Here is a 26,114-nt window from a genome sequence, read left to right on the forward strand (position 1 = left end):
ATATACCACATCTTCTTTATCCATTCATCTGTCAATGTCAAGCTGCTTCCATGTACTGGCTATTGTAAATAGAGCTGAAAAAAACATTGTGGTACATGACCCTTTTTAAATTATGGTTTTCTCAGGGTATATGCCCAGTAGTGGGATTGCTGGGTTGTTTGGTAGTTCTATTTTTAGTTTTTTAGTTTTTTTTTTTTTTTTTTTTTTTTTTGCGGTACACAGGCCTCTCACTCTTATGGCCTCTCCCGTTGTGGAGCACAGGCTCCGGACACGCAGGCTCAACGGCCATGGCTCACGGGCCCAGCCGCTCTGCGGCATGTGGGATCTTCCCAGACTGGGGCATGAACCCATGTCCCCTGCATTGGCAGGCAGACTCTCAACCACTGCGCCACCAGGGAAGCCCTATTTTTAGTTTTTTGAGTAACCCCCATACTGTTTTCCATAGTGGCTGTTATCAATTTACATTCCCACCAACAGTGCAAGAGGGTTCCCTTTTCTCCACACCCTCTCCAGCATTTATTGCTTGTAGATTTTTGATGATGGCCGTTCTGACTGGTGTGAGATGATATCTCATTGTAGTTTTGATTTACATTTCTCTAATGATTAGCGATGTTGAGCATTCTTTCATGTGTTTGTTGGCAATCTGTGTATCTTCTTTGGAGAAATGTCTCTTTAGATCTTCTGCCCATTTTTGGATTGGGTTGTTTGTTTTTTTGATATTGAGCTGCATGAGCTGCTTGTAAATTTTGAAGAGTAATCCTTTGTCAGTTGCTTCATTTGCAAATATTTTCTCCCATTCTGAGGGCTGTCTTTTCATGTTGTTTATGGTTTCCTTTGCTGTGCAAAAGCTTTTAAGTTTTATTAGGTCCCATTTGTTTGTTTTTGTTTTTATTTCCATTTCTCTAGGAGGTGGGTCAAAAATGATCTTGCTGTGATTTATGTCATAGAGTGTTCTGCCTATGTTTTCCTCTAAGAGTTTTATAGTGTCTGGCCTTACTAAAGTTTTTTTTTAATATTAAAAAAATAAATGGGTAACAACAGTCTAATTTAGAAAAAACTGAAACTAAAGTCAGAATAACAATGAGACTGGCACTGACAGACACAAATAGACTGAAATGTCAACAAAATATTCCATAAAGTTCATTACCAGCCATGAATATTCTTGAAAATTTTGAGTATAATTGATACGGTATTTCATATTAGTGAGGAAAGGAAAGCTTATTCAACAAATGTTTCCAGGAAAATTTCTTGACTATTACCTTATCACATGGAATAAGCAAAATTTATTTAAATAATTCAATATTACCTTTCACAGCACAGAAGAGCTAGAAGAAAATAGAAATAATTATGTACCTAATATCTTCTGTGTGTGTAAAGAATATCTAAACAAATGATTAAAGGAGAAATGATAAATAAAATTACTTATAAATTTGATCCCTCATATTTTTGTATTTAAGTTTAGGGATAAAAGTCAGGGATTTAATTTGTCATTTTAAAAGGACTGGATGCAACCCTTTGTTCACATATTATGTTACTCATACCCTGGACTGAACAACCGCCCTCTGCACTGTTCATTCTTCTCAGTAACCTCAACAACTTCTAATTCCTGGTAGGCAGCAGTGTGCTGGTTAAAAATATGGACTTTAGTATCAGACACAACTGGGTTTGGGTCTTGACTTTGCCCCTAATGGCACTAAAATCCTCTGATTTTCAATCTCCCTGTATGACTTGCAGGGAGGAAAAAGTCTATTAGATGTTACTGAGATTTTTCTTGTATTGGTCGTTGGAGCTTGGAAGAGATAATGCTCCTCTTTGTTCCTGGTTCATGTTAAGTGCTCCACAAATGTTACTACCTCACGACTCTGCATAATTGAGACCTATATCCTGAACTCTAGATTCACAGTCCAACTATATAATATGCATTGTTTCTACTTGGATAGCCTATATTTACTTCAATCCTTGAAAAGTCCTAAGAGGGGATTTGAATAAAAAAGAGGTCTACCTTGGCTCTTCCATAGAAAATTCAATACTGTTCAGTATTGATACTGTCTAAATTCCTCACTATCATTTAATAGCTTCGCACTTTCACAGAAGCATTGAAGTCCTTTGTCTGATCTAACTTTGTACAAGTTAGATCCAATTTCTCTACTCTCCCTGGCACGCTTTGCTCCAGTTGCATTGAATTACCTTTCCCCTACATACCCCTAATCCTTTCTTCCATTTGTATCTTTTCTCAGATTGTTCCCTCAGTCTGGAATTTGCCTCTCCCATTGCCACATGTTTAGAGCTTGTCCACCCTCCAAAGCAGTTACCACCTGTTACATCTCTCACAAAAGCATGCCCCCGACTCCTACAGATTTAGCAATGCTTTCAAATCCAAAAGCACATAATTTGCTCTCACTTATGAATTTTCATCCTAATTCTTCCTTGCATTGTTGTTATTAAAGGTGATAAAATAGTTAACAAGGGATATGGCACAGTCTCCAAGCAATGCCGTTGCTCAATGACTGTACACACTGGTTAAGCATGCATGCCTATTGGTTGATGATGAGACAGGACCACACTAGATCGTAAGCTCCCTCAGATCCGCATATATATTAAAGTGACCTCTGTAGCATCCAATTTTTTAACACAATGTCTTGCACATAATAGACATACTCGTATTGATCATTACGCAACTTAAAAAATATAGAAAAGAAAATGATGTATCAGTCAAATTAGGGCAACAAGTTCACAAACAACTAAACATATTCAGTCGATGGAAAACAATTTTACAATATAATGTGCATGGTGGTTGGTTTTTAAAGACAATATGTGTAGGACAAGTAATCAAATGACACAAAAGAATCCACTAATCACATTGTTTTTGACAATATCCTGACCTCAAAATTGAGGTAAAAATCAGATAACATCACAATTCCTTGTTAATTTTAACAACACATCTACAATATAAATAGGTTGTCAATAAATTTTATCTATTGTTAGCTTTAGTAAAACGGAACAATATACACATACTTTTTAATTTAAAAATTAACTCCTTGAAAGATCATTCTTGACCTCGGTAAAATGAAGAGGATTAGGAAACTACCAAAATGATAAAAGGGGAAGTGATAGAAGACAGAAAAAAGGCATTATGTATTTAATTTGAAAGTTCCTTGGTTTAATTAGAAACAGAGCCTGAAGAAATGGGAATGTCTGGAGTCATCATGAATTTTTCTTCAGGAACAAGAGTGTTAACTATCATCTGAGTTGTGAGAACTCTGCTGGGAGCTCCTGGAGGCCAAGGATTATGCCACATTCCAAACTGCATCCCCAGTGCTAATCCTAGTTCCGTTAGCCACAGCATTTGCTGAGGGACTCTCTGGATGCCCTAGTAACAGTTGCTATTCTGTTCTAATTGGGGGGTCTTCCAGAATGGTTTTGTATTTTTGCCTTTGCAAGGTAATTTTTTTTTTTTTTTTTTTTTTTTGCGGTAGGCGGGCCTCTCACTGTTGTGGCCTCTCCCCTTGCAGAGCACAGGCTCCGGATGCGCAGGCTCAGCAGCCATGGCTCACGGGCCTAGCCGCTCTGCGGCATGTGGGATCTTCCCAGACCGGGGCACGAACCCGTGTCCCCTGCATCGGCAGGCGGACTCTCAACCACTGCGCCACCAGGGAAGCCCTTGCAAGGTAATTTTTAAACAACTCAGTTGGACAGGGAAATGAGGAAATTAAATGAGCATTTTACATACAGCACTTGGATATTCCAATCTACAACCCCATAGAGAGATAACTATCATTTACTCCATTTTCTTTTCCCTATTTAAAAAGAGAAAATACTTGGAGAAAATACTTTTAAAAACCTGTTTTTGTGTATTTATCAAAACAAGACAACAAGATAGAGGACTCCAATCCTGGGGCCTAGATTTTTCTTGGTTTCATTCAGGAAGTCATTTCTGTTGTACACTTGCTTCATGGACTTTGCAAAATATGTCCATTCACGTAACAAGGATTCAAACTAATCACTGTTAGAGCTATGTATGAAATATATACCTATATAAAATAGACTTGAGATGCCAGTTAAAATGAGATTGTTGTGGTTATTACAGATTTCCATTATTTCTGCATAAATTGTTACGCCTTTTAAAAAAACAAAACCAAACCACTTCCAATAATATATTAAATCAAATCTTGTTCTCTACCCTAAACCCCTCTGCATCACATCCTCAGGTGATGTGCTTTCACACACTCAAGTATCTGAACACATGTGTGAGTAGACCTTAGCATATTTCTACAGTAGTAGAGGTCTATTTGTTCTGGCCCACTGAAAATTGAAATTGAGTAATTAAATTCAGGCTTCCAAAGATACTTAAGAGAATAAATGATGTATTAGTGTTATTTGTTCTTTAAATGCATGCAGCCAGGCAAATTATGCTTCATACAAAATCACAATCCTAATGCCTGCTGCTAAAGCTTGTGAACACCTGGTTTAGAAGGAAAAATGGGTCAAGTCAGTCACTGTATGTAATATACATGGATATCCACCAGCAAAGAATAACACAATTAGAAACTTTAAAAATGTGGGGAAGAACCAGATCGTCTATTTTGAGGGTATTCGAAGTTTTTAAGGTAAACTGGGAAAACACTTGTCAGACTTGGAAAGTCTAATGGATTTGATCTAAATCTTTAAAGGAAGTGGTCTAGCTCTTCCAAGAAGTGCGTATTTCGTCTTGACTAATATCACTCTTTTGGATGGGATTCAAATGGCTCTCTCTTATATCCACTTCTCATTTAATAATAGCTACAATTTAAAGAACGTTAATCACGCATCACACATGGTCCTTACTCGCTCTTTACATTGTGCACTTACTTAAACTGTGGGCGTTCAACCATTCATTAGTAGAGATAGCCCACAAGACTATTACTATTTTCCACTACAACTTAGGTCAGAATTCCAGAACTTTTGATTGATCTTATATTCTGACCCACTGAATTAATCTCATGCTAGGATTAAAATTTATAAGTCACTGCTGTACAGAAGATGTATCATTGTTAGAGAAAATGATTAAGAGGATAGTAGATTTTTAAAAATCAGAACCCAGAAGAAGTAGACTTGCTCAATAAGTAGAATAAGGACACAGCTATTTAGCATTTAAAAAAAAATCTCAACGTGCTCAACACAAAATTTCAGTCCCATAAAACATTACTTTTTGCATTCTGTACACTATAATTCCAAAACAAGAATAAAAATTTAATGAAAACACACTGTCTAAAGATGACTACTTAAAATCTATGATAAAATAAAATCTAGTTTAAAGTATGACCATCCTAGGGCCTATCACTGTAGATCAATTTCACTTAGAGTGGACCGAGGTATTCACAAAACAAAGTGCTTAAATGAATAATATGAAAGGTTCAAGATGAAGTGGAACATTGCCATATTTACAATTTCAAGAAAACTGTACTAATCTACAAAGAGACACTATTTTTCTGATGCTATGGAGAAGAATTAAAAAGAGGAAAATTCTGGTCAGGAGAGTATATATTATGTTTAAAAACAAATTGAACTAACTGTTTTGTCTGTTCTTTGTTTTCCCAGGCTGTTTATGTTGACTGACAACAAAGGGAAGTGAAAGCAATCCTCTGGATCACTCAAAACAGATAAAATTTACATCATACATATACCTCAAGTCCAACACAAGGATGAGTCCATATTTCTATGGGGACAAAACAAAATCTTACACTTTAAATTGGTATCTTCTTCTTATCTGCTTAGAACAAATAAATTTCTGTCTGATTCAATAATTTTCTCCCCAACCTCTGCCTATATATTCTTCTTAATGTAAAATTGTTCGTAAAGGATTTTTTAAAAAATATCTTTATTGGAGTATAATTGCTTTACAATGGTGTGTTAGTTTCTGCTGTACAACAAAGTGAATCAGCTATATGTATACATATATCCACATATCCCCTCCCTCGTGAGCCTCCCTCCCACCCTCCTTATCCCACCCCTCTAGGTGGACACAAAGCACTGAGCTGATCTCCCTGTGCTATGTAGCAGCTTCCCACTAGCCATCCATTTTAAATCTGGTAGTGTATATCTGTCAGTGCTACTCTCTCACTTCATCCCAGCTTCCCTTCCCCCACCCCCGTGTCCTCAAGTCTGTCCTCTATGTCTGCGTCTTTATTCCTGCCCTGCCACTAGGTTCATCAGTACCGTTTTTTTATATTCCATATATATGCGTTAGCATATGGTATTTGTTTTTCTCTTTCTTACTTCACTCTGTATGACAGACTCTAGGTCCATCCACCTCATTACAAATAACTCAGTTTTGTTCCTTTTTATGGCTGAGTAATATTCCATTGTATATATGTGCCACATCTTCTTTATCACACTTGTAATAAATGTTTAACATTTACTCTTCTCGCTAGATTGTAAGCTCCATAAGGGCAGTCTGTCTTAATCTTTGTATGTAGCACAGTACTTGGCACATAGTATTTGCTCAGTAAATATTTTTGTCTGATCATAGTTTAAAAGAAAACTATGTTGAAATATTATTTTAGATTTCTTTTTAAATTTACTAATGATATGAAAATTTTATTACATGAAGAGCATAGTGAAAAGGTCTTAATGAAATGATTTATAAAATGAATCTATACCAAGTGTTTTGTCTCCTTATTTAGCTATTTCCTTTGATATGCTCAGTACTAATTTGTTTTGTGTTTTTGTTATACTATTTCAAAGAGGGGACTTTCTAGTGCATTAATTGTAAGTGTGCACACTACATCCTGTGAAACATAATACAGAAAAGCAAAGAAAGGTGAAAATGAAAAAGAATTTTTTCATAGATTTTGAAGACTCAACTAAATAAAAGGAGAAATTTTGTGCTCCATTTTAAAGCTCCTACAAGTATAATGTATATTTACTTGGTATCTAAGTAAAATTTCTTCACTTGGGACTTTAATCATCACAGTACTTCACATAGTACTTCTTTGTTTGTTGTTAGACATGGATGCTTTCTGACTCTGGCACGTGGCTAGGCCTAACTGAGATACCCCTCTCTGTGGTATTCTACTGTTCACACAGGGGCAGGGACGCTGCTGCAGCCAGGGCACTGCTAGCCTACTGGCAGCCTCTCTGAGGCCAGAATATCCCTGTAGCTGGTCCAGGGTATACCTGATGGATTTTGAAGTATAACTTTCCTAAAAGATTTAATATTTATTGTAGTTTTCTTTTTCATATTATTAGCAATCTCTTAAGTATCTCTTATAGAACTACTCATAACTTCACATAAATGTGTTACTTGTAGATTTGCTTATTGTCAAAATGTCATAAGTAACTCAGTAAAAAATAATTTGTCCAAAATATCGCTGCCAAAAGGGCATGACTCACATTACATTACATATTCCATATGGTTCTCATCCTCAACTCCCACCCCTCTGCTCAGTAACTAATCTGAGATTAACTGTTGATAAGGGTCAGTTCACTAAAATATAAACACATTGACTCATAAGTTTAAATAAAATATAAAGTAGCCTACGACTGGCTTCTTCTTGGAAAACAAGCATGTTTTGTGTGGGACTGATAGGAAATAAGAAGGCGGCATTAGGATAAACAATTTCTATTCTTTTCAAATGTTAACATTGATACTAAAATAATTTTATTTATAAACTTTAAGGTTAAGAGAAAGATGAAGTTAAGTAGCTAAAACTTTTGGGGAAAAGCGCCCATGAATTGCTTCTCTGTATACATGAAGTATAGAATCAGATGAAAATCAATGGCTATTACTTGAATATAAGATTATATTGTTTATTCATTCACTTAAACATTCTTGAAGCAACTTTATGGGCAAGGCTTTCTGCTAAGTGCTGGGACACCAAGATGAATAAATCATAGCTCTGGTCTGAGAGTTATTCAGCCTTATGAAGGAGACAGGCATAGAAATGGGTAAATTTAAGTCAAAGAACAATGATAACACAAGATGAAAATTATGGTATAAATAGGCACAGATTTTGTGAGTGATAGACAAGTACAGGAGGAGAAAGAGGAAAACCTGAATTCAGGGCATATGTAGTTTGATGCATCTATGGAATTTCCAGGTAAAGTATTGTACCAGCCCTATGCCTGTGTGCCCTTGGACGCATCTTTGGTCTTTCTCGGCCCTGCTTTCAGAAGAGCTGCTCCCTAGCATGTTTTCCAGCCTCCCCTGTTAGTTGGCTTCCAGCTGATTTGATCAGGCCCTGGCAGAGATTGGAGAAGGGGAGGAAGGGAGAAACTGGGATATTTCTCCCCATCCTTGTCTATCTCAATATATATTTCTATCTTTTGTTGTGTCTCTTCCTTACCTCCTGACCCCGGAAGACAGGCTTATCTTGGTTTCAGCTCTCCCTGTCCTCCAGCCTTTAGGGACAGTAGCTTTCTTCTGCTACCTCCCTACCCCCTGCTGGGTTTCTCAGCATCTTCCATGCATATATAATAACTGCCAGCCATAAATGTCCTATTTTTAAAATATGTAAATTTTTAATATGGTTTCTATTTTCTTGGTTGGGCACAAATGCCTGGTGGACATCTGAGTCTGAATTCCACTGAGCTTGGATGGCAATCAACATATAGACAAGAGTTGATGAGTTTATGCAGAAGGACGATGGTTAAAAGGAATGGTGGATTGAGGATGGGACCGTGGGACCATGGCAACAAGTAGAGGAAGCACAGTCTTTGAATGAGTTCAAATAAAAATTTTTAGTAGAACCAGAAATATGTGATGCCTACGTAAGTCCACTAGGAAACTTAAGCATCACTTAGACCCAGCATTTTTCAGATCAGGTTTCTAAAGATAGAAAGATCAGGTCACCAGTCAAGACAAGATTTGAACCTTAAATCTGGGTTTCCTATTTCCCCATCGAATGTCCATGTGGTACCATGCCATTAACCATTCTTTTTAATAGCGTGTGATTTGGCATCATTTTCCTGGATTCAATCACTTGCTCTTACCTTGTGTGATGTTTGCACTTCAGTTTCTTTTCATGTAAAACCAGGTACATTCATAGGTAATTGTACGAATTAAATGAGATAATATGTGAAAAGTACTTAGAATAGTGTTAAGTACTTAGAATAGTTAAATTCTTGAGAGTGTAAGTCATGATGGATACCAGTGTTATCAGATCTTATCAAAACATTAGGAAAAAAAATTTTTAAACGAAGGATAAGTCATTGTGCACCTTAGAGATACTGATTATGTGTGGAAGAAAAGGATTTTTTTTTGCACTTTGTAATACATTTATAACACTATTTAATAAAACAAAGTTTAATTTCAAATAAAGTTTTCACTTTAGAAGTTAGTTCAGTCATTATTTTTTCTGTAAAAAGATTTTTACACCATTAGTTTCTTCTTAGTTCCACATTTTTAAGGCTTGCCATTGTCTTAAATGAGGTTTCATGATTTTCTATTTGTATAGTATTTTAAACAAAAACATTTTTTTAAATTTCAAGATATTTTCTCCCTGAGAAAGTCTCCAAGTTTCGTTCTGTAATCCTCACTCTTCTTTTCCTTTAAAATTTATTGTACCCCAAAGTGCTTAAATGTTAAATATGAATGTTAAATGAAGTGACAAAGTCATTCTAATTTAATAGATCATACGGATAATGGTGACTTATTTCCTAGTGCTTTTGGTATTAGTACTTAGAAATTAACATTCATATTAAAACAAAAACAAAGCAAACAGTATAGCATACAGATACAACCAAAATCCAGTGTATTGTAAACTGTAACTTACCTTCAGTGTCTGCTAGTCCTACGCCTACTCCTGGCTGTTTTATAGTCTCTTGCCCATTCTGCCCCATCTTTCCTCTGTTTAAAAAGGAAATAAAAGTTTATATATTCAATTATAATCCTAAATGCAAATGAGGAGTCCAAGTTTGAAAAAATAGAATGACATCATATATTCAGATCTGCAACAAATTACTTGAATGGCAAATGTTGTATGAACACAATAAATCACTCTATATCATGTTAATTTTAAAGTGAAAATTTGTTTATCATTCCTATTTAGTCCAAACATAGAACCTCAAAATTCAGTGTCCTATTCATGACCTCATTTATCAAAGACATGACCATCATGAAATCTTCAAATTTTGTTTTAGAATTGTTTTTTTTTCTGCCATTTTTAACTCAAGAAGGAGAAGGGTTTTTTATATCTTCACACTTTGTTACGATGAGTTATATAGATCCTTTGGTGAGAAGGGATATGTTGAATTGAATAATTTATAAATATAATATTGTAATTACATGGATTATTATTTCTTACAGAACTTTCCTGTATTTTAAGCTGTGTGTAGCACATTGGCTTTTGAAGTCATACAGCTTGGTTTCTACTTCTGGCTTTGCTGCTTTATGCTATACATCATGTAAGGTAAATCTTTCAATCTGGTGAAGACTATTTCTTCTTTTGTAATTTAAGGATAGTAACAGGAGCTACCATTTGATTATGGGAAAATCACATGGAAAATGTATGTAAGTGCTTAGCATAGTGTCTGAAACATCATAATATTCAATAAAGTACTAATAGGTAGATATGTACATAACAGCTTTAGAATTCAGCCAAAGGCTGAAAACCATTTTTAATTTCAGCCTTAAACTTCTTGGAAGGCCAAACAGATGAAGAATTCATTATACTCTGAGCACTGTAGGTTCAGAATATTGATAACGTAAGAGCCACACGATTATAGGTCACTTCTTATTTCTTCAGAGAAAAAGCTACATGGCGTACAAAAGATTTGGAAGTTGCCTTTATATGTAGTTATATAAGATGTTCTAAAAAGATGGAATAAAAATGTTTAAGTGTTAAAAATGGTGCTTGAACAAAGGAATGTCTTGACACTAGACTTTCTAGACAATAATTCAAACATAGCAGTATTTACTAACAATTCATTCTTACTCTCACAAAAATATTTAGTTTGCGTTACCAGCTGAAAATGTAACCATACTTATTTCTTAAGACTCCAATTAGATCTTACTTGAAAACTGCTCTAAAGATCCTCTCATCATTCTACTGAAATGGTTCTGCACATAATGAAAGAGGAACTGATGTAAATTCAAAATCATTTTATCTTGAAAGCCATTACATTGTTCTAAGACGACAATTCTAGGTCAAAGTTTTAAACACAAATTTTTATTAAGTGATTATGTGAAGGATAAAGTGCATGAAGAAATGTTATAAATTATATATATAATTATATATAGTTTGCATCTGTATACAAAAAAGTCTTGATTAAGCAATGCACAAAACTTCAATTTGTGTAATTACTTCAATGAGATTCGAGACAAACAGCTATGATAAATTAAAAAAAATTAACTTTGTCTGCCAGGATTAGACATGGAGAAAGCTTAATAACTTAGTAGCAATCTCACCTTTAGCAGTATACTATACAAGCAGAGTGGGCCAAAACACATCTTGTTACTGAGCCAAACTCAACTGAAAGTGAGGATCGTTTTAGTAGTGCTAATCGAGTAGATGAGAGTACTGAAAAATTACTATTCTATACTTTGCCAAACTTTAACAAAAGAAGTATAATTTTTAGTAATGGTAATAAAAATTTTTTTTGATAATTTTTATTTGATCTTGAGGGCTATATTTCATATTTTAATGATGCTATTCCACTGCAGTATTTGTTTCTAGTGAAAACTGATTTTAACATTTGGTATTTAGCCAAAATGTGTATTAGGTGCATTTCTAAGATTATACAGAAAACTTGCAGCACTGTGAAGCTAAATGAAGTACAAAGGAAATGTAACTGTGGGTCTTAAAGGATGCAATTTTTCTGAATTCCCAATAAATAATCTTCATCTCAGGACATTCTGACTGCACAGGTTATAATTTATCTTTGTTAAACAATCACCAAATAGTTATTGAACACTTATGCTAGCCCAAGCAAAACTGTGTTAGATACAAAGAGAGACAGAAAAGAACCACCAAATACTGCTTTTTACTTATATCCTGTAACGCTTTAGAAAAGAGAATTTTCTTTGTGCTCATATGGCAAAAACAATAGCCTCCTACGCAGTTTTAAAAGCTTTTGATTTACAAGAGAAACAGGAAAATGGGAAAAAGCAAAACTGAAATGTGGTTTGTATGTAAAAAAACCCAATCTACTTCCACTTCAGACATTCAGATATTGAGGAAATAATGTATTTTACGCTCTGAAAGTTGTAACTTTATCATCAGTGTTAGATTATATATTTTGAAAGGTACAGAAATATTGGAAGGATAGTAAGTGATGTGTGGTGCAAAACCTTTACAAATTTATATGATATTCACAGCTTGGAGAGAGAGGAATGTAATGAATTTGTAGAAATTCTCTTCAGTTAAATTGGATCATCAGAGTCTGCGGACTAATGAGATCACACTCCTTTTAGAAATAACTGTCAATAAAAAAAGAACTGATTAAATACAAATAACTCCATTGAATCCACAGCCTAGGTCTCAAAAAAAAATAGACAGATAATCGAATAATTAGTCAATTTAAGTAGGAAAAATGTAACCCGAAAATCACAAAATAAACATTTTCACCTTACAAATCCCTTTTCCCCATTATTTTGCTTTTATAAACTTGAGCCATTATCTAAATATTAGAACTATTCTGGGGATCAAAAGGAAAGATTCATAAAAAACCGTGATAGTAAAACAAAGAGAAACAGAAATTCCGCTCCCAGAGATGGTTTCACTTAACGGAGAAAATGAAAAAGACCCTCTAACAAGGGCCCAGACTAGGGATCTTAAAACTCACTTTGCAAAGGGCCAGACAGTGAATGATCTGAATAGTCCCGGTTGTAATTATACAAGTCTGCCCCTAGAGCACAGACATTAGACAACACATAAGCAAACTGGTGTGGTCGTGTTCCAATAAAAGTTAATACATGGACACTGAAATTTCAAATTCATGTAATTATCATGTGTCACAAAATGCTATTCTTCTGGGTTTTTGGGAAACATTTAAAAATGCAAAAGCCATTTTTAGTTCTTCACAGACCTTACAAAACCAGGCAGCAGGCTGGACTCACCCTGGGCTAGATCCTGGAGCTCCATGGCCCAATGGTGTTTTTGAAAACTTAGAAAACTAGTTACTGGAGAAAGTCAGGAAGTTTAGATTTTGATATTGGAATAGAGATAACATATTTATCTTGGATTTATCTTGGATGCTGCTAGATTTTGCCACCCATATGACTAAACCCATTCTAACACATTTAAAATACAGTCTGCTTTAGTTTTGCATTTTATTTGCAATATGATTTTCTCGAGGCTTAACGTATTATAAATTAACTTTATTCCAAGAGTATCTATTTGGGGACCTATGCCCTGCTTGTTATTTGTTCTAGAAAATATGGATCCACTTCAAAATCTTCCATTTTAATGGTAGAGGAATTTATAGTTGAAAAGTCTACATGAGTGGCCCGATGTGCTATTTCAAATGTGATATATGAGTTCTTTAAATATGTTTAAATATCTCCTGATTCAAAATCAATTAATCTATGCATTATGCAATTAAAGCATCCATATATTACTGCTGCTGAACTTGATTCAGGCATAGCTAAGTTATTATTATTTTAGCAGTTTTTCTATTAAATACAGAATGCATTGATTAAGTAGTCCTGGTGGTGACCAGCATTCATGCTTAGAATTCACTAAGTTAATCCAATCTTTCCTGAACAGTCTATTTTTTACATAGGCATAAACAGTTGAAGTGCTTCAGGGACACTGACTCAGACTTGGATAATTATCTAGTTATTTCCTTTTCAATGTTAAGAAAAGCTTACTCATGAGGCTGTTAACTTTCCAGTGGGAAAAAAAAAAAAAAACCACCACTTACATCCTTGGAATAGGAAATAGATTAGTGTCCCCTGCAGTGCTGCTGCTTCCTTCACTGTCCACGCTATACCCACTGCCAAAGCTGCTGCCCGAGGAGCCAGTGGACACGGAGCTTTCTGCAGGCCGGTGATTGGTGGGCTTGGCTGCATGGTGTGGGAAGAGTCAACACCACAGTCAATCAATGAACCTCCCATTGATCTCCAAATGCATACTTATATGTTTTCTTCATTTACGTGTGTAAAGAAACAGCTCTAGCAAGAACTCCACATCTCTTAACCTGCCTTTCATTTTCTTTTCCTTAACCAGTAACTCTCAGTGGCAACAATAAAGCCCTTGATTGTTTTTGTTGGATATAAAAGAAAAAAAATTAACTTCTAGGAATCAACCATCACATTTTTAGACTGAGTTAAATAGTATTATTATTACTTGTGATTTCTTTATAGAGTATTGCAATAACGATATGGCAAACAAATAAGAATTGTGGCTATTTCATGGAGAAAGGAATTTAGGAAAACTTGGGTAGACAGAAATGACAGAATATGTGAAAATTGCTTACTTACTTCCCATATTAATAACGAGTAATTTGTTTTTCTCCTGAGAAGTGAAGATGCAAAATAGAAGAGATAATTTCAGGAAATGACTGAAAATCCTGGACTTGTTTGTATGTAGCTCTACCAACTACCTCCAGCAGGTTTTTAAATTTGAAGATATTTGTTTCCCCTTAGGCATGTCCTAGTTTATGACTGGGAATTGTTTTAAATAACCCATAAGTTTGATTTTTTGTATATAAGAATCCATATTCTCATAGAAGAGTTATGAATTTGTGTTATAAATTATGCAGTAAGAGAATGGTAATATTGTTAGCAGAGTTCTAGATTAGAGATTTGGGAGGAAATTCTGATGCAAAAGGAATGAAAAGAAGGCAAGTGTAGGCGATTGGGATTGACATGTATACACTGATGTGTATAAAATTGATGACTAATGAGAATCTGCAGTATAAAAAAACAAACAAAAAACAACTAATACTAAACTTCCTTTGGGTTATTTGTATGGAAATATGTTAATAGAAATGTTTCAGACATTACATGAAATTTCTAAAAATCTTATATGTTCTGGTGTAATGTTATAAATAATAATTCTAGTTATTACTTTAAAATGTATATCTCAGAAATAACTAAAAAAAAAAGAAGGCAAGTTTTTCCTCTTTTTTTATGGGGGTGGAGATTCTCTAGGCAAATTTTTGAAATTGTCATTTGTCTTCTGCCACATGGTCAGAGTTTAAGAGCATGAGCTCTGATCACACGGATCTGGTTTTGAATCCTAACTCCTGCTGAAGTTAACTCTAGGTGGTCTCCGTTTCCTCGTTTGAAAATAATGGGGTCAGTAAAACCCCCCTCATAAGACTGTGATTATGAGGAGTGAGATAAAACAGGAACTCACTCTTCTTTGTCTTGTGATTTAATTTGCTGTACCCCCAAGCTCTTCTTCAGGGCTTTATGGTCAATGGCTGTTCTCCACTGAACAGTGCACCTGGTCCCAGACAATGAATTCACCTCGATTCTCTTCTAATTTTAGATGTATTCTAGGCTGCAAAAGTACTTAAGAGTCTCTCTCCTCCATAAATACTCTCCTCCTGTTCACTCAGGAGTTTCTCAAGCAGTTGGATAGATCCACACAACTGGGTAAAGAGTTGATAATCATTTAATGATCCTAAATGACCAACATTTTTCTTAAGGAAATGTATAAAAACACAATGACAATCCAGTGGAGTTTTAACCAATATACCCAAATAAAGTGAAAAGCATAGATACTGTGAGGGAAATCATCTGAGGGCAGGAAACTCTCCATCAGATTAGCCAGGATCAAGTCTTGCAAAGGCTTTAGCTTTTCCTAATTTCTTCCCTTCTATTTCTGAACTAGCAGTTTCTCTAAAGCCACCAGAAATTTTCATACTATCTATTCCAGTGATAGTAGGATTCCTTTCCCAGAATAGAGAAGGAAGAAATGTTTGATAATTAGTCAGTTATATATCAGGTATCTATAAATTGGGAATAGCTAGTTAGAAAAGGGTCTGAATCCTGTTAAATAGCCAGTCACCAGTAAATTAACAGTAACTCACAGGATTAGATTTCCAGGAAAAGAATAATAGTCATAATATTTGTTTAATATTTTCTTCAACTTATGTAGAAGAAAACCAGCTGACGTATTTAGTGTTAAAGACCTTTTAAAAGGATGTTAAAAAATGTAAAGGTAATATGACTGATATAAAATTATGAACATTATAAAGAATATTAAACTGTATAACCAACCACATAATGAGTCAGATAAGTCAACTGATTGTAAACAAGGAAAAGCTATCATACCTTTTGATTGTCATTATATAATACAACCTACTAGATTGTTAATAATTTTTAGTATGATATTGAATGTAAAAATTTAATTTCATCAACTGGAAAATCTCAATATAGCATTTTCAAAGACAAACCTTAATTAATAGACATTAATTTTAAAATCAATTTATCTTTACTAATTTAAAACTTTTTTTTATCCCAGAGCAATCTCACAATATATCAAAATATCCACATTATAGAAATGATGTCTTCTTATTTACATATCAAAATATCCAATCTTTTCTTTTGCAAACTTTGATTTTACCTGATGCAATTTCTAGTTCTATTCCTCTTCTGGGAAATTTGAGAAATGTGAACAGAATGTAAAACAATATAATAATAGAAAAGGAACAAGGATAGAAATAAATTTAAGGAAAGCCAGTTTTGTCATACTGCCTAGGTGAATAGAAATTTCATTTGGAAAACCTGTGTAAGTGTTGTCAATATTTTAAATGCAAACAAGTAATAGTTTATAAGAAATATTACAAGAAAGAAAAATATAGGGAACATATACATATTTCAGAATAAGTCTAAGTCTACCTTAACATCTTTGCAAAACAAAATTACATGTAATGTTGAATCTAAAGAAATTTTAGGCGGTTAGGTGAATAATTCAAATGAGTCTAGATATTTGGCATTATCTCAAAACATCTGGTGCATGAGTGAATTTTTTTATACTTAACCTGGTATGTAAGCATAGAGATAGATAGCCTGACATTTAGTTAGTTTTTGAAAATGACTTAAACTAAAATGCAGAGTGGATCTTCCCTGTACAGGGCTATATATACATAGCATAAAATGAGATTAAAAATACAGAAATGGTGAGGTTTTGATAAGCTGGTGCCAAGAGTCCAAATATTTTAAAAGTTCTTTTTCAGTTACTTGAAACAACACGTCTATTTGCTAATTTCTTTTAATTGAATCAGCCCCACATAAGAAACCATCAACTCAATTAAACTGAACTGTATTTCTGCAAACTTCTTAGTGAATAAAGTGCTTTTAGGATTTAATGTTGGAGGCCAGATCGTATGCAATTTCAAGACATCTCACGATTTCAATCAAGTTCTTTAGTTTGTCTCTCGAAGTCCTTTATCATCTGCTTCTTTCCATATGTACCTCCCATAATTTTCCTTTGTATACCCTTCACTGAAGCCCATTCAGACCACTCACTCTGAATCCCTATGGTTTGGCTTTTTTTCTCCTGAGCTCTAGCCAAGCCTCTTCTTTCCAGTTTTGTTATACCCTCCTCTGACCCTGTCACTTTCTCATATCTAAGTTATACTCATCCGGAAAGGCTCAGCTCAGATAGAACCTGCTTCATACATTTTCCTCATCTTTACAATCAGAAGTGAACTTCTATACCTAGACTCTCATAGCACATATTTTTTTTCTTTTATGGCAACTGTCACTTTCTATCTTTAATTGTAGTTGTTACATTCATGTGGCTATTCGAAACAGAACCTACCTATGTTTGCTCCATGGTAGCATTCTTAAAAGCTTAATCCTGGGACTATGCTTAAGCAATATTTAATAAATTGATAGTAAAATTATAATGATAACATATTAATAATTATTTCCTTTAACCAAACAACTTAAAACATCTGAGTGATTTAGTAAGATTTTTCATTTTTAATCCAGTTCTGTTGATACAAATCAAAAAAATCTCATCAAAGATACCACAATATAGGTTTTTTTTAATCCCACTTTCTTTGTCAATGCAATTTTGGGTAACCTAGCTTTTTTGGTAGCTTTTAAAATCAGAGATTCAACTTTAATCTGTCATACTGTATATAAAAATGTGATCACTCAACCAGTTGTTCTGTTATCCCAATTCCCTCAAAACTGGTTTGACTGAAAGAAATATTTAATGATAATACATGAAACATGGGAGAGCATAGACTTGTGAATTCAAAAAATTCTTAACAGACCATGAATATTATATATATATATATATATATATATATATATATATATATATATATATATATATATTTCTAAATTGAAGTGACAAAATAATTTGTATGGTAACATTCCATGGGAGGCACTAGATGGTGCTAATACAGACACTAGTACTTAGGCTGATTGCACCTTTTGGTATACAGACAGGTGGTGAGCTCCGGTTTATATTTCAGTGTAATGTCTCTCTTTCTATGTTCTTGTAGAAAATATTATTTTAAAACATTAAAAATAAATATGACTTTCCATAATTTTATGATTTCAAAATTAACAATTTAAAAATATTGCTTTATTTTTCCAAATCTTGAAATCAGAATTTCAGAAATCATGTATTATGCACCTGTGTATTACATATGAAAATATTTATTTTACATTAGAATTGAGATTTATTTAATAATGAAAAACATTTTTGGAGCCATTTTCTTAAAGAGTTACATTTTGGGGGGCCTTCTTTCTTTTTGAATTTTTATTTGTACTATTAAGTACCAACTAGAAAAAAGAATGTATCATATAAATATGTGATGGAATAAGTCCACTCCTACAAAGAGGGTCCCTATACGCTAGAAGAATAAATACTAGCGTGTTGAAGAATTTTGTGACTCAGTTATTGAGAGGGCATTTCAGGTAAACGTATTTATTTTCTGTGAGGCAATTCAATCTGTTTTAAATTATTCATTGACCTCTTCATTTTCTGCGGCTTCTAGGTGGTTAGAAAACATTTTATTACTCCTCTGTGGCTAACCTTAATTAAACCTGGTAGTGTCTCTTTGACTGAACATCTGTCTTCAATTAGTTTGCTCTGTTGATTTTTCCCCTCTACTATATATACATACTTAAAAAATGCAGAACTATCACTGTGCCTATCACACGATGGCAGCACCATGCGCAAAGTCTCAGATCAGAATTGTAGACGATTTTATAATTGTGGAATCATGGAAATTAAAAGCTGGTAAGGACTCTAAAGATAACCTGTTCCAGAACCATCATCTTGCTTATAGAAAAACTAAGCCCTGGAAAGTTTAAGTGACTTGTTCCAGTTCACAAATCAAAACTGAAAAGTGCTCATCTACTTTTCTATCACATTGAATTGTCTCAAATTAAGAGAGGTTGCCTACCTTAGAATTCAGTGCTTGGAATGTATGAAGTCTCACTTCCATTGGTTTTATATCTTTGGTCTAGTTCAAAGGTATTTCCAAATATTTCAGGAGTAATTTATTATGCAGGTAACCTGTAATTTCCCAAATTACTTGCTTGATGCAGTATTAATATTATCTTCATAGATACAATGTATAGGATTTTAGGATCAACTGCTTGAAATTAAGAGAAATCAATCAATAATTCTTTTGCTTATTCCAATAGTATAATGATGGAACTGAAATAACTACCTGGCTATTTTAGAAATTATATACTTATAGCATGCTTTTTTTTTTTTTTTTTGGTTCTTTAGCTAGTTTAACTTTAATTTAGCTGGTATTAACTTTAGTGACGTTTTCTACTTTATCTCCTTTACCTTTCACTCTTTCTATTTATCTATCTACCTATTATTTTTGCTGTTGTTTTAGTTGTTATATTTACTAAAGGGATTTTGCAGTTTTACCTTATTTGTTGATTGGATTTGGATGTAGCCCTGAAAAATGTCAACTTTTAGTTTCCACTGTTACCAGCACTGTTGGTAGGTTTCCCCTCGAATTATGTGCAATAACATTTTTAGGTTTTCTACTATCATCCAGGGGTATTAAGAAGGGGTGTTGCATCTTACAAGGACTTTAGAAATTTAGTATACTTTTTTCTGAATTTAATTCAGTATATTCGTTATCCAATTTGGAAAAATTTTAAAGAAGACACTAGAAAAATGGCATAGGTAGCTTCAATACAACTATTTGTAGGAATGTTCGCATACCTCCAAATTACAAGTTTTCACAAATAAAAGTATTTAAAATAGACAACTCTGATTTCTACAATATATCAGTCATTTGTAAACCCTTGGGTGGGGTCAGTGAAAGGAAGGATGTCACTGAAATATTTTTTAAATGAAAAATTATTGGTGATTATATTACCTCTTCCAGGGTCGTTGAGGATGAAATTAACACTAACACTCGGCTTGGTCACTCAGAAAAACTAATTATATATATCAGAAAGTTACAACAAACTTATAAAAATCAAAATATGTCCCTCAAGATATTCCATATTATTCACATAGTAGCTTCTTTCAGAGAGGGAGAGGAAGATGCGATGCTTCTATTTTCTATGTCCTGGGAAATGTGGTAAAGCTTTAAATCATGTCCGCACTCTTCCCTCTCCATCCACATTGGCCTTACAACTGACTTTTTCAAGACGTTTTAATAATCAGTTCAATCTTTTGTGATCTAATGCATCACCATTTTTCGGGTGTCTCCCATTCACTCCCTAGCTTTATGGATAATAGGATCAATGATCACTTTAGGGAACAAAAGTAATAGCATATAACTTCAATACAACACGTATTGGAAACGAGAGTAAAATTAGCTTAATAACATGGTAGAGGATTTTTTTCTTACATAAATACAATATGTGATGGCTCAGTGTACTATAGTTCTTGCATTTATGCTATAATGTTGCCTTTTAAGTGTGTCTTCCTTTCTAAAGGTGTTTTTGGTTCAGAACTTATTTTGGAAGAAGACACTTAAAATAAATACAGTTTAAGTGGGGACCAAAATTTCAGAGTAAATAATGGATAAAAGTTTAATTAAGACATCATAAAGAAAGTAAATTCATTTTATCTTTAATAAGTTTAGTTTATAATTCTCGCTATGTCCAAATAAATAGAATGAACAAAGAGTTTATCAAGGAGACCAAGTTTTGGTTTTGTGCTAAAAAAATGCTAACACAATTAAGATCTTTACCTTTAGCGAACACAATAAAGATCTTTACCTTTAAAAGATTAAGAGTAAGGAGAATTATATTTGAAAGAAAAAAATCTTCAAGATCTACATCAATTTTCAAGGGCAACTCAATTTTTCAATATTTATTTCATTCTCCTTTGAAACTGAAATATTCTCTCTCACAGTTTGCTTGCAAAACAAGTGGTCCTGTTTGAGTGAAAGTAATTATAAAAATAGTTTTGAAAAATGTTCTTACATAATCCTGAAACTGATCACCTAGATCATGAATACTAAGATAATAAGGATGTTATCTTTAAACGGAATCCAAATAATTTGATTTATATAAAAATCCTGTCCAAAGGAGACATTTCCAGTGCAAATACAAATTAATAATAGCATACTGATTTACATGGCTAATGCTACAACAAACACTGGGTATTATTTTTCATATCATTCAAATGTAGTCAGTGGCCATAAAGTAAAGAGGAATTTAGACAATTATTTGGTAAACATATGTCCAGTCCCATGGAATCCATCTCTAATTAATTTCATTAATATTCCTACCTTCTCCAAATAGATCATTTTCAAACACTTTCTCTCCTCCTATACTTGGTTATATCCCAGTGAACTGTAAAGATTACAAGAGAGAACCAGACCAGAATAACAAAATAATTCTACTTTCAGATATTTCTAAACATGATGGTGTCTGTGCATATAAACTTAAGTCAATGACTAATTGCAATGTTCTACTTCAATTTCAGTTGAAGATAGACAAAACTCATGCTTTTGTCATTCTTCAAATTTTTTCCACATACCTTTAATCGGTTATTTGATAAATATTACTAGGATGGGATATTTATGGGGACAGTGATTTTTGTCTATTGTGTCCACTGCAGAATCACTAACACTTTGAAGAGTTTCTGAAACATACTTACTATTCATTAAAAAAATGTGTGTATGAATGTGAATAAATGATGAGCAACTAATATGGGTAATTCAGATAATATTTTCTGTAAATGATAAATAACATTTTCAGAATTCCCTTTTTAGCTTTAATTATTTAAAAACACAATAAATTATATGTTTGAAATTAAGGATCAAGGATTAGGTAAGAGGTAAGAAACTTAACATTTCCTCAAATTTGAATCAAAGTGATGATCTTCAGTGTTTCTACTGTTATTTATGCCAACAATGAATTTGCAAAGTATAGGACCACTAATATAGATAATCCAATAGAAGATTAAAGAAACAAATAATTTATAAATGTTTCTCCAATAAGTTTTGTCATCAAAATAAGGACACACAAAAAATGTATTCTATCTTTAAAATACTCCCTTTCATTCTACCTTAGGCTAGGAACAACTTGATTAAAGTTGACAACTTACCAGACAAACTGCAAATGTAAATAATGAATATGGGCATATAATCATAATGTAACCTAAATCATGCCCAATAAAATATTTAAAATAAGTATATAAAATGAAAAATCATTTGTCAATCTTAAATTATAAATTAACATTAAATAAGAAAAGGAAGTAGGGGTTCCAAAATGCAATCAATACAAGATATAAAAAGCATAGAAAATTTAGAGGCAAATATGATAATTATCTCTTGTAAGAAATTTCTATTTATCCAACCTCATTGACTATTGGAAAAATTATGATTGTACCCAGGTATAGATCAGTGGCTTTTAAATATTTTGGTCTCAAGACCCCTTTTCCAGTCTTAAATATTGTTGAATTTCTTAAAGAACTTCACTTTATGTGAATTATATCTATCAATATTTATCATATTCAAAATTAAGAAAAAGTTAACATAAGCAGTTGACAAATACATATTCCATTAGCCATCAAAGCAATGATGTCACAACATCTCATGGAAATGTAGGAAAAGTCCACTGCACACTAAGGAAGGAATGAGAGTAAAAAAGACAAATAACATCTTAAGAGTCTTAAGAATTTTTTGACCTTGTAGAGTCCTGAAAAGGTCTCTGGGACACCTAGGGATCAATGGACACACTTTGAGAATCACTGGTCTACATCTACAGTGATGAAAATGAAGTATGAACTGTGAAAATGAAAAAAAAAAAAAGAAACAATTAGCACCAGCTTTTTTTGACAATCATCTTAAACCAGTATATACATGACAATCATTCTATGGTGTCTTTTATTTTTTATTTTCTGCAGTAAAAAAATCAAGTTCTAATGCCTTACTTGAAAAGATTTATTATTATTATCATCACCCTTTTAATTTCTCTAAGGTTCTTCAGAATTTGTTTCACCCAGAACTTCACAACTCTAGAATTATAAGGTCTGAGTTAAATATTATATGTATCATAAAAATTTGCTTGTCTGTTCTATTTTTGCCTAAAAAAACACACAAAAAACTTTATTACACAGAAATCCAGAGTAAATAATGAAATTTAGCAGGCATAAAACAATGCAAATTCTTCCCAAAACGGCTTTTCTCTACACTGTCTCTTCAATTTTCTTGTACATTAATAGTTGGATGGAGCCAAAGTAGTTATTTACTTTAAAAATGTCAGTAGCAATGAGAATGTCTTACAGCAAACTAAAAGTATATCTAGAAAGTATATATATATCCATATAGAAAGAAATTTGAATTGTGTAGTATAAACATTGCATTTTCTCTCTCTTTAGATTCCGACCTCATTTTACCTAAAGAGTCAGATAAAAATATAATGTGACCTGTATGTATAACTGAATCACTTTGCTGTATACCAGAAACTAACACAACATTGTAAATCAACTATACTTCAAAAAAATTTTTTTAATAAAAATAAAAGCTATAAGATCTTTGAAAAAAAAATAATGTGACCTATAGAACTTAAAATAATGTGGTTTTTAATTTCAAATGTCTTAATGAGGAAAAGTAGATTTTGCTTCTGTGTTCTTTTAAGAACAAATAAAGTAGAAGTAGAAATTTTATTCCATTGTCTTTCTTATGTTTAAAAATAGGGACCTACCTCCTGACTTTTTCTCTTTTTTTCTTTTTTTGCCACACTTTGAGTCTTGTGGGATCTTAGTTTCCCAACCAGGGATTGAACCCAGGCCCTTGGCAGTTGAGAGTGTGGAGTCATAACTACTGGACCACCAGGGAATTCCTACCTCCTGATTTTCATCAAGCATTTTCTTCTTAAAATCTTATCTGTTCTTGTTTGATTTGTAATATTAATATTTTGATTAGTTTCTGTTCAAATGATCATTTAATTAATTTTATCTTTCAGTATTTTAAAACACATTGAGGTATAAAGCTATGGTTCTATCTACATTATTTCTCTTTATACATCTGAAAACTGTAATACCCCAATCAAAATATTGCTGAAATGTTTTCATTTGAAATCCATAAGTTTTTTTTGTCACCTCAATGATTAAAATATATATTTACAGACTCAACAAAGTAATAAAATAAAAAAGGCTATTTTTCACAGTCTGACTCGTTATACATAAAGATTCCTTTCATCCTATCCCATCCCCCTATGTCCCCCTCCCTCCCAAAGATTATCTTGCACAACAGAGAATGGGTGAAATATCATGGTTTTACATAATGTAGTACATTCGGATGAAAAGTGGGAAAAAAATCAAGTAATTCATGGATAGATATCTGCAATTAGGCAATGTTGTTAAGCAGCTACCTATTAGCCTTTGGCATTCTTCCACCTCTCCCCAGGTGGCACTTCACCCAGTTCCAGGATCCTTCCTACCCAGGCGATAACGTTCCCAGCCCCAAGCTCAGATTGTACCCTCTGTCCGTGGTCCCGCACTGTGTCCCCATCAGCCTTCTCATGCTCCACGCTTCTCATTTCTTTCCTCCATCAGCATTTCCTTGCCTGTCTTATTTGCTCTGGGTCCTGCTCTCTGCTGGTAATTTGGTAAATTAACTTTTAAAAAATAAATTTGTTTAAACCTAAAATAAAATAATTTGCAATCAAAAAATAAGTTTAACATTGTTAAAGACATGTCATAAATAGCATTTAAGGGACTTTGACATGTTAAAAATTAGGCTTCTCCTCTAGGATCATGTATTAATAGTCCCGCTCAATCACATAGGCCCATAGTTAGATCACGTGACAAAGGCACAGCAATACTCAAGCCAAGTTTGATACTTAGATAGGCCAGTTGGTCTTGCTATTCATATCAGATGAAATGAACATAGAAGTCCTCAGTATGAACCAGTAATTCCTTACGTGGATGGCTTGACACTCATGGCTACTACTAGAAAAGAACAAAAGTATCCATTCATGATACGTCAGTGAATTCACCTTTGGGAAGGAAGGTGCATAAACAAGAGACAGTGTCATATGTTCAGAGCTATATATTTACTGTCTGTGCCTCTGCATGTGCAGCAGAGATATTTCTGGCAATGAATGTTAAATGACTATAGGAAGATTTGAAAATGCATAACCAATCTAAGAAAATATGGAAACTCTTAAAAACCCAAAACTTTAGAAGAACACTTTTTCAGAGACAACAAAGAAATACAACCCTTGCCCCCAGAGAAATAGGCAGAAAACTTTGAAAGCTGAAATCCAATTTGATTCTCTCAGATTTTTGCTGGCTATTTGCTGTGTTCACATCATTACAGTTTGTTTTCTTTTTATTTTAAACTATCCAAAGTTTCCTTTTAAAAGCTTTTCTCTGCTGCCTTTCTTTGCACAAACACATTGAAATGAGGAATGTTGTCTGTTTTTATTAACCTCTTACACACATTCCAGAAGACTTCATCTCCAAATGATCTCATTCTGATTTCTTGCCCTTTTGAACCCTCTCCTTTCCAGAAACAGAGAGCGCCAAATTCCTTCTGATCAAAAGTGACCATCTGCTTCCGGTCAGAAGAGAATGGACCACTGATCAGCTACTGCCTTTGTAACCAACACTTCTCTCCACTCCCAGTGCCCGCCCTGTTTCCCAACCAGCCACCCATACCACTTGCCCAAGACAGCAGCTCTCACAGAGACATGGCTTAGTCAGAGTTCACCACGGCAATATGGATAAGGAAACTCTTCTTTGACAGGTGCCACAAAGGAGCCTTACGGAAAGTGGAGT

At 33.6% G+C, this 26,114-nt stretch overlaps 1 protein-coding gene across 1 annotated transcript in view; it reads right to left on the minus strand.

Annotated features, from left to right (window-relative positions):
* PCLO (piccolo presynaptic cytomatrix protein) overlaps window positions 1-26,114 on the minus strand; it is a 383,857-nt gene that overhangs the window by 40,756 nt on the left and 316,987 nt on the right. The window contains exons 21-22 of the mRNA XM_081243593.1: window positions 13,843-13,984; window positions 9,753-9,826 (exon numbers count right to left, since the gene is read on the minus strand). Of these exons, the coding sequence (XP_081099719.1) occupies window positions 9,753-9,826; window positions 13,843-13,984 (216 nt within the window). The remainder of the gene's footprint in view (window positions 1-9,752; window positions 9,827-13,842; window positions 13,985-26,114) is intronic.

Source organism: Mesoplodon bidens (genome assembly GCF_964165515.1).
Source record: "Mesoplodon bidens genome assembly, chromosome: 9".
Lineage (NCBI taxonomy): Eukaryota > Metazoa > Chordata > Mammalia > Artiodactyla > Ziphiidae > Mesoplodon > Mesoplodon bidens.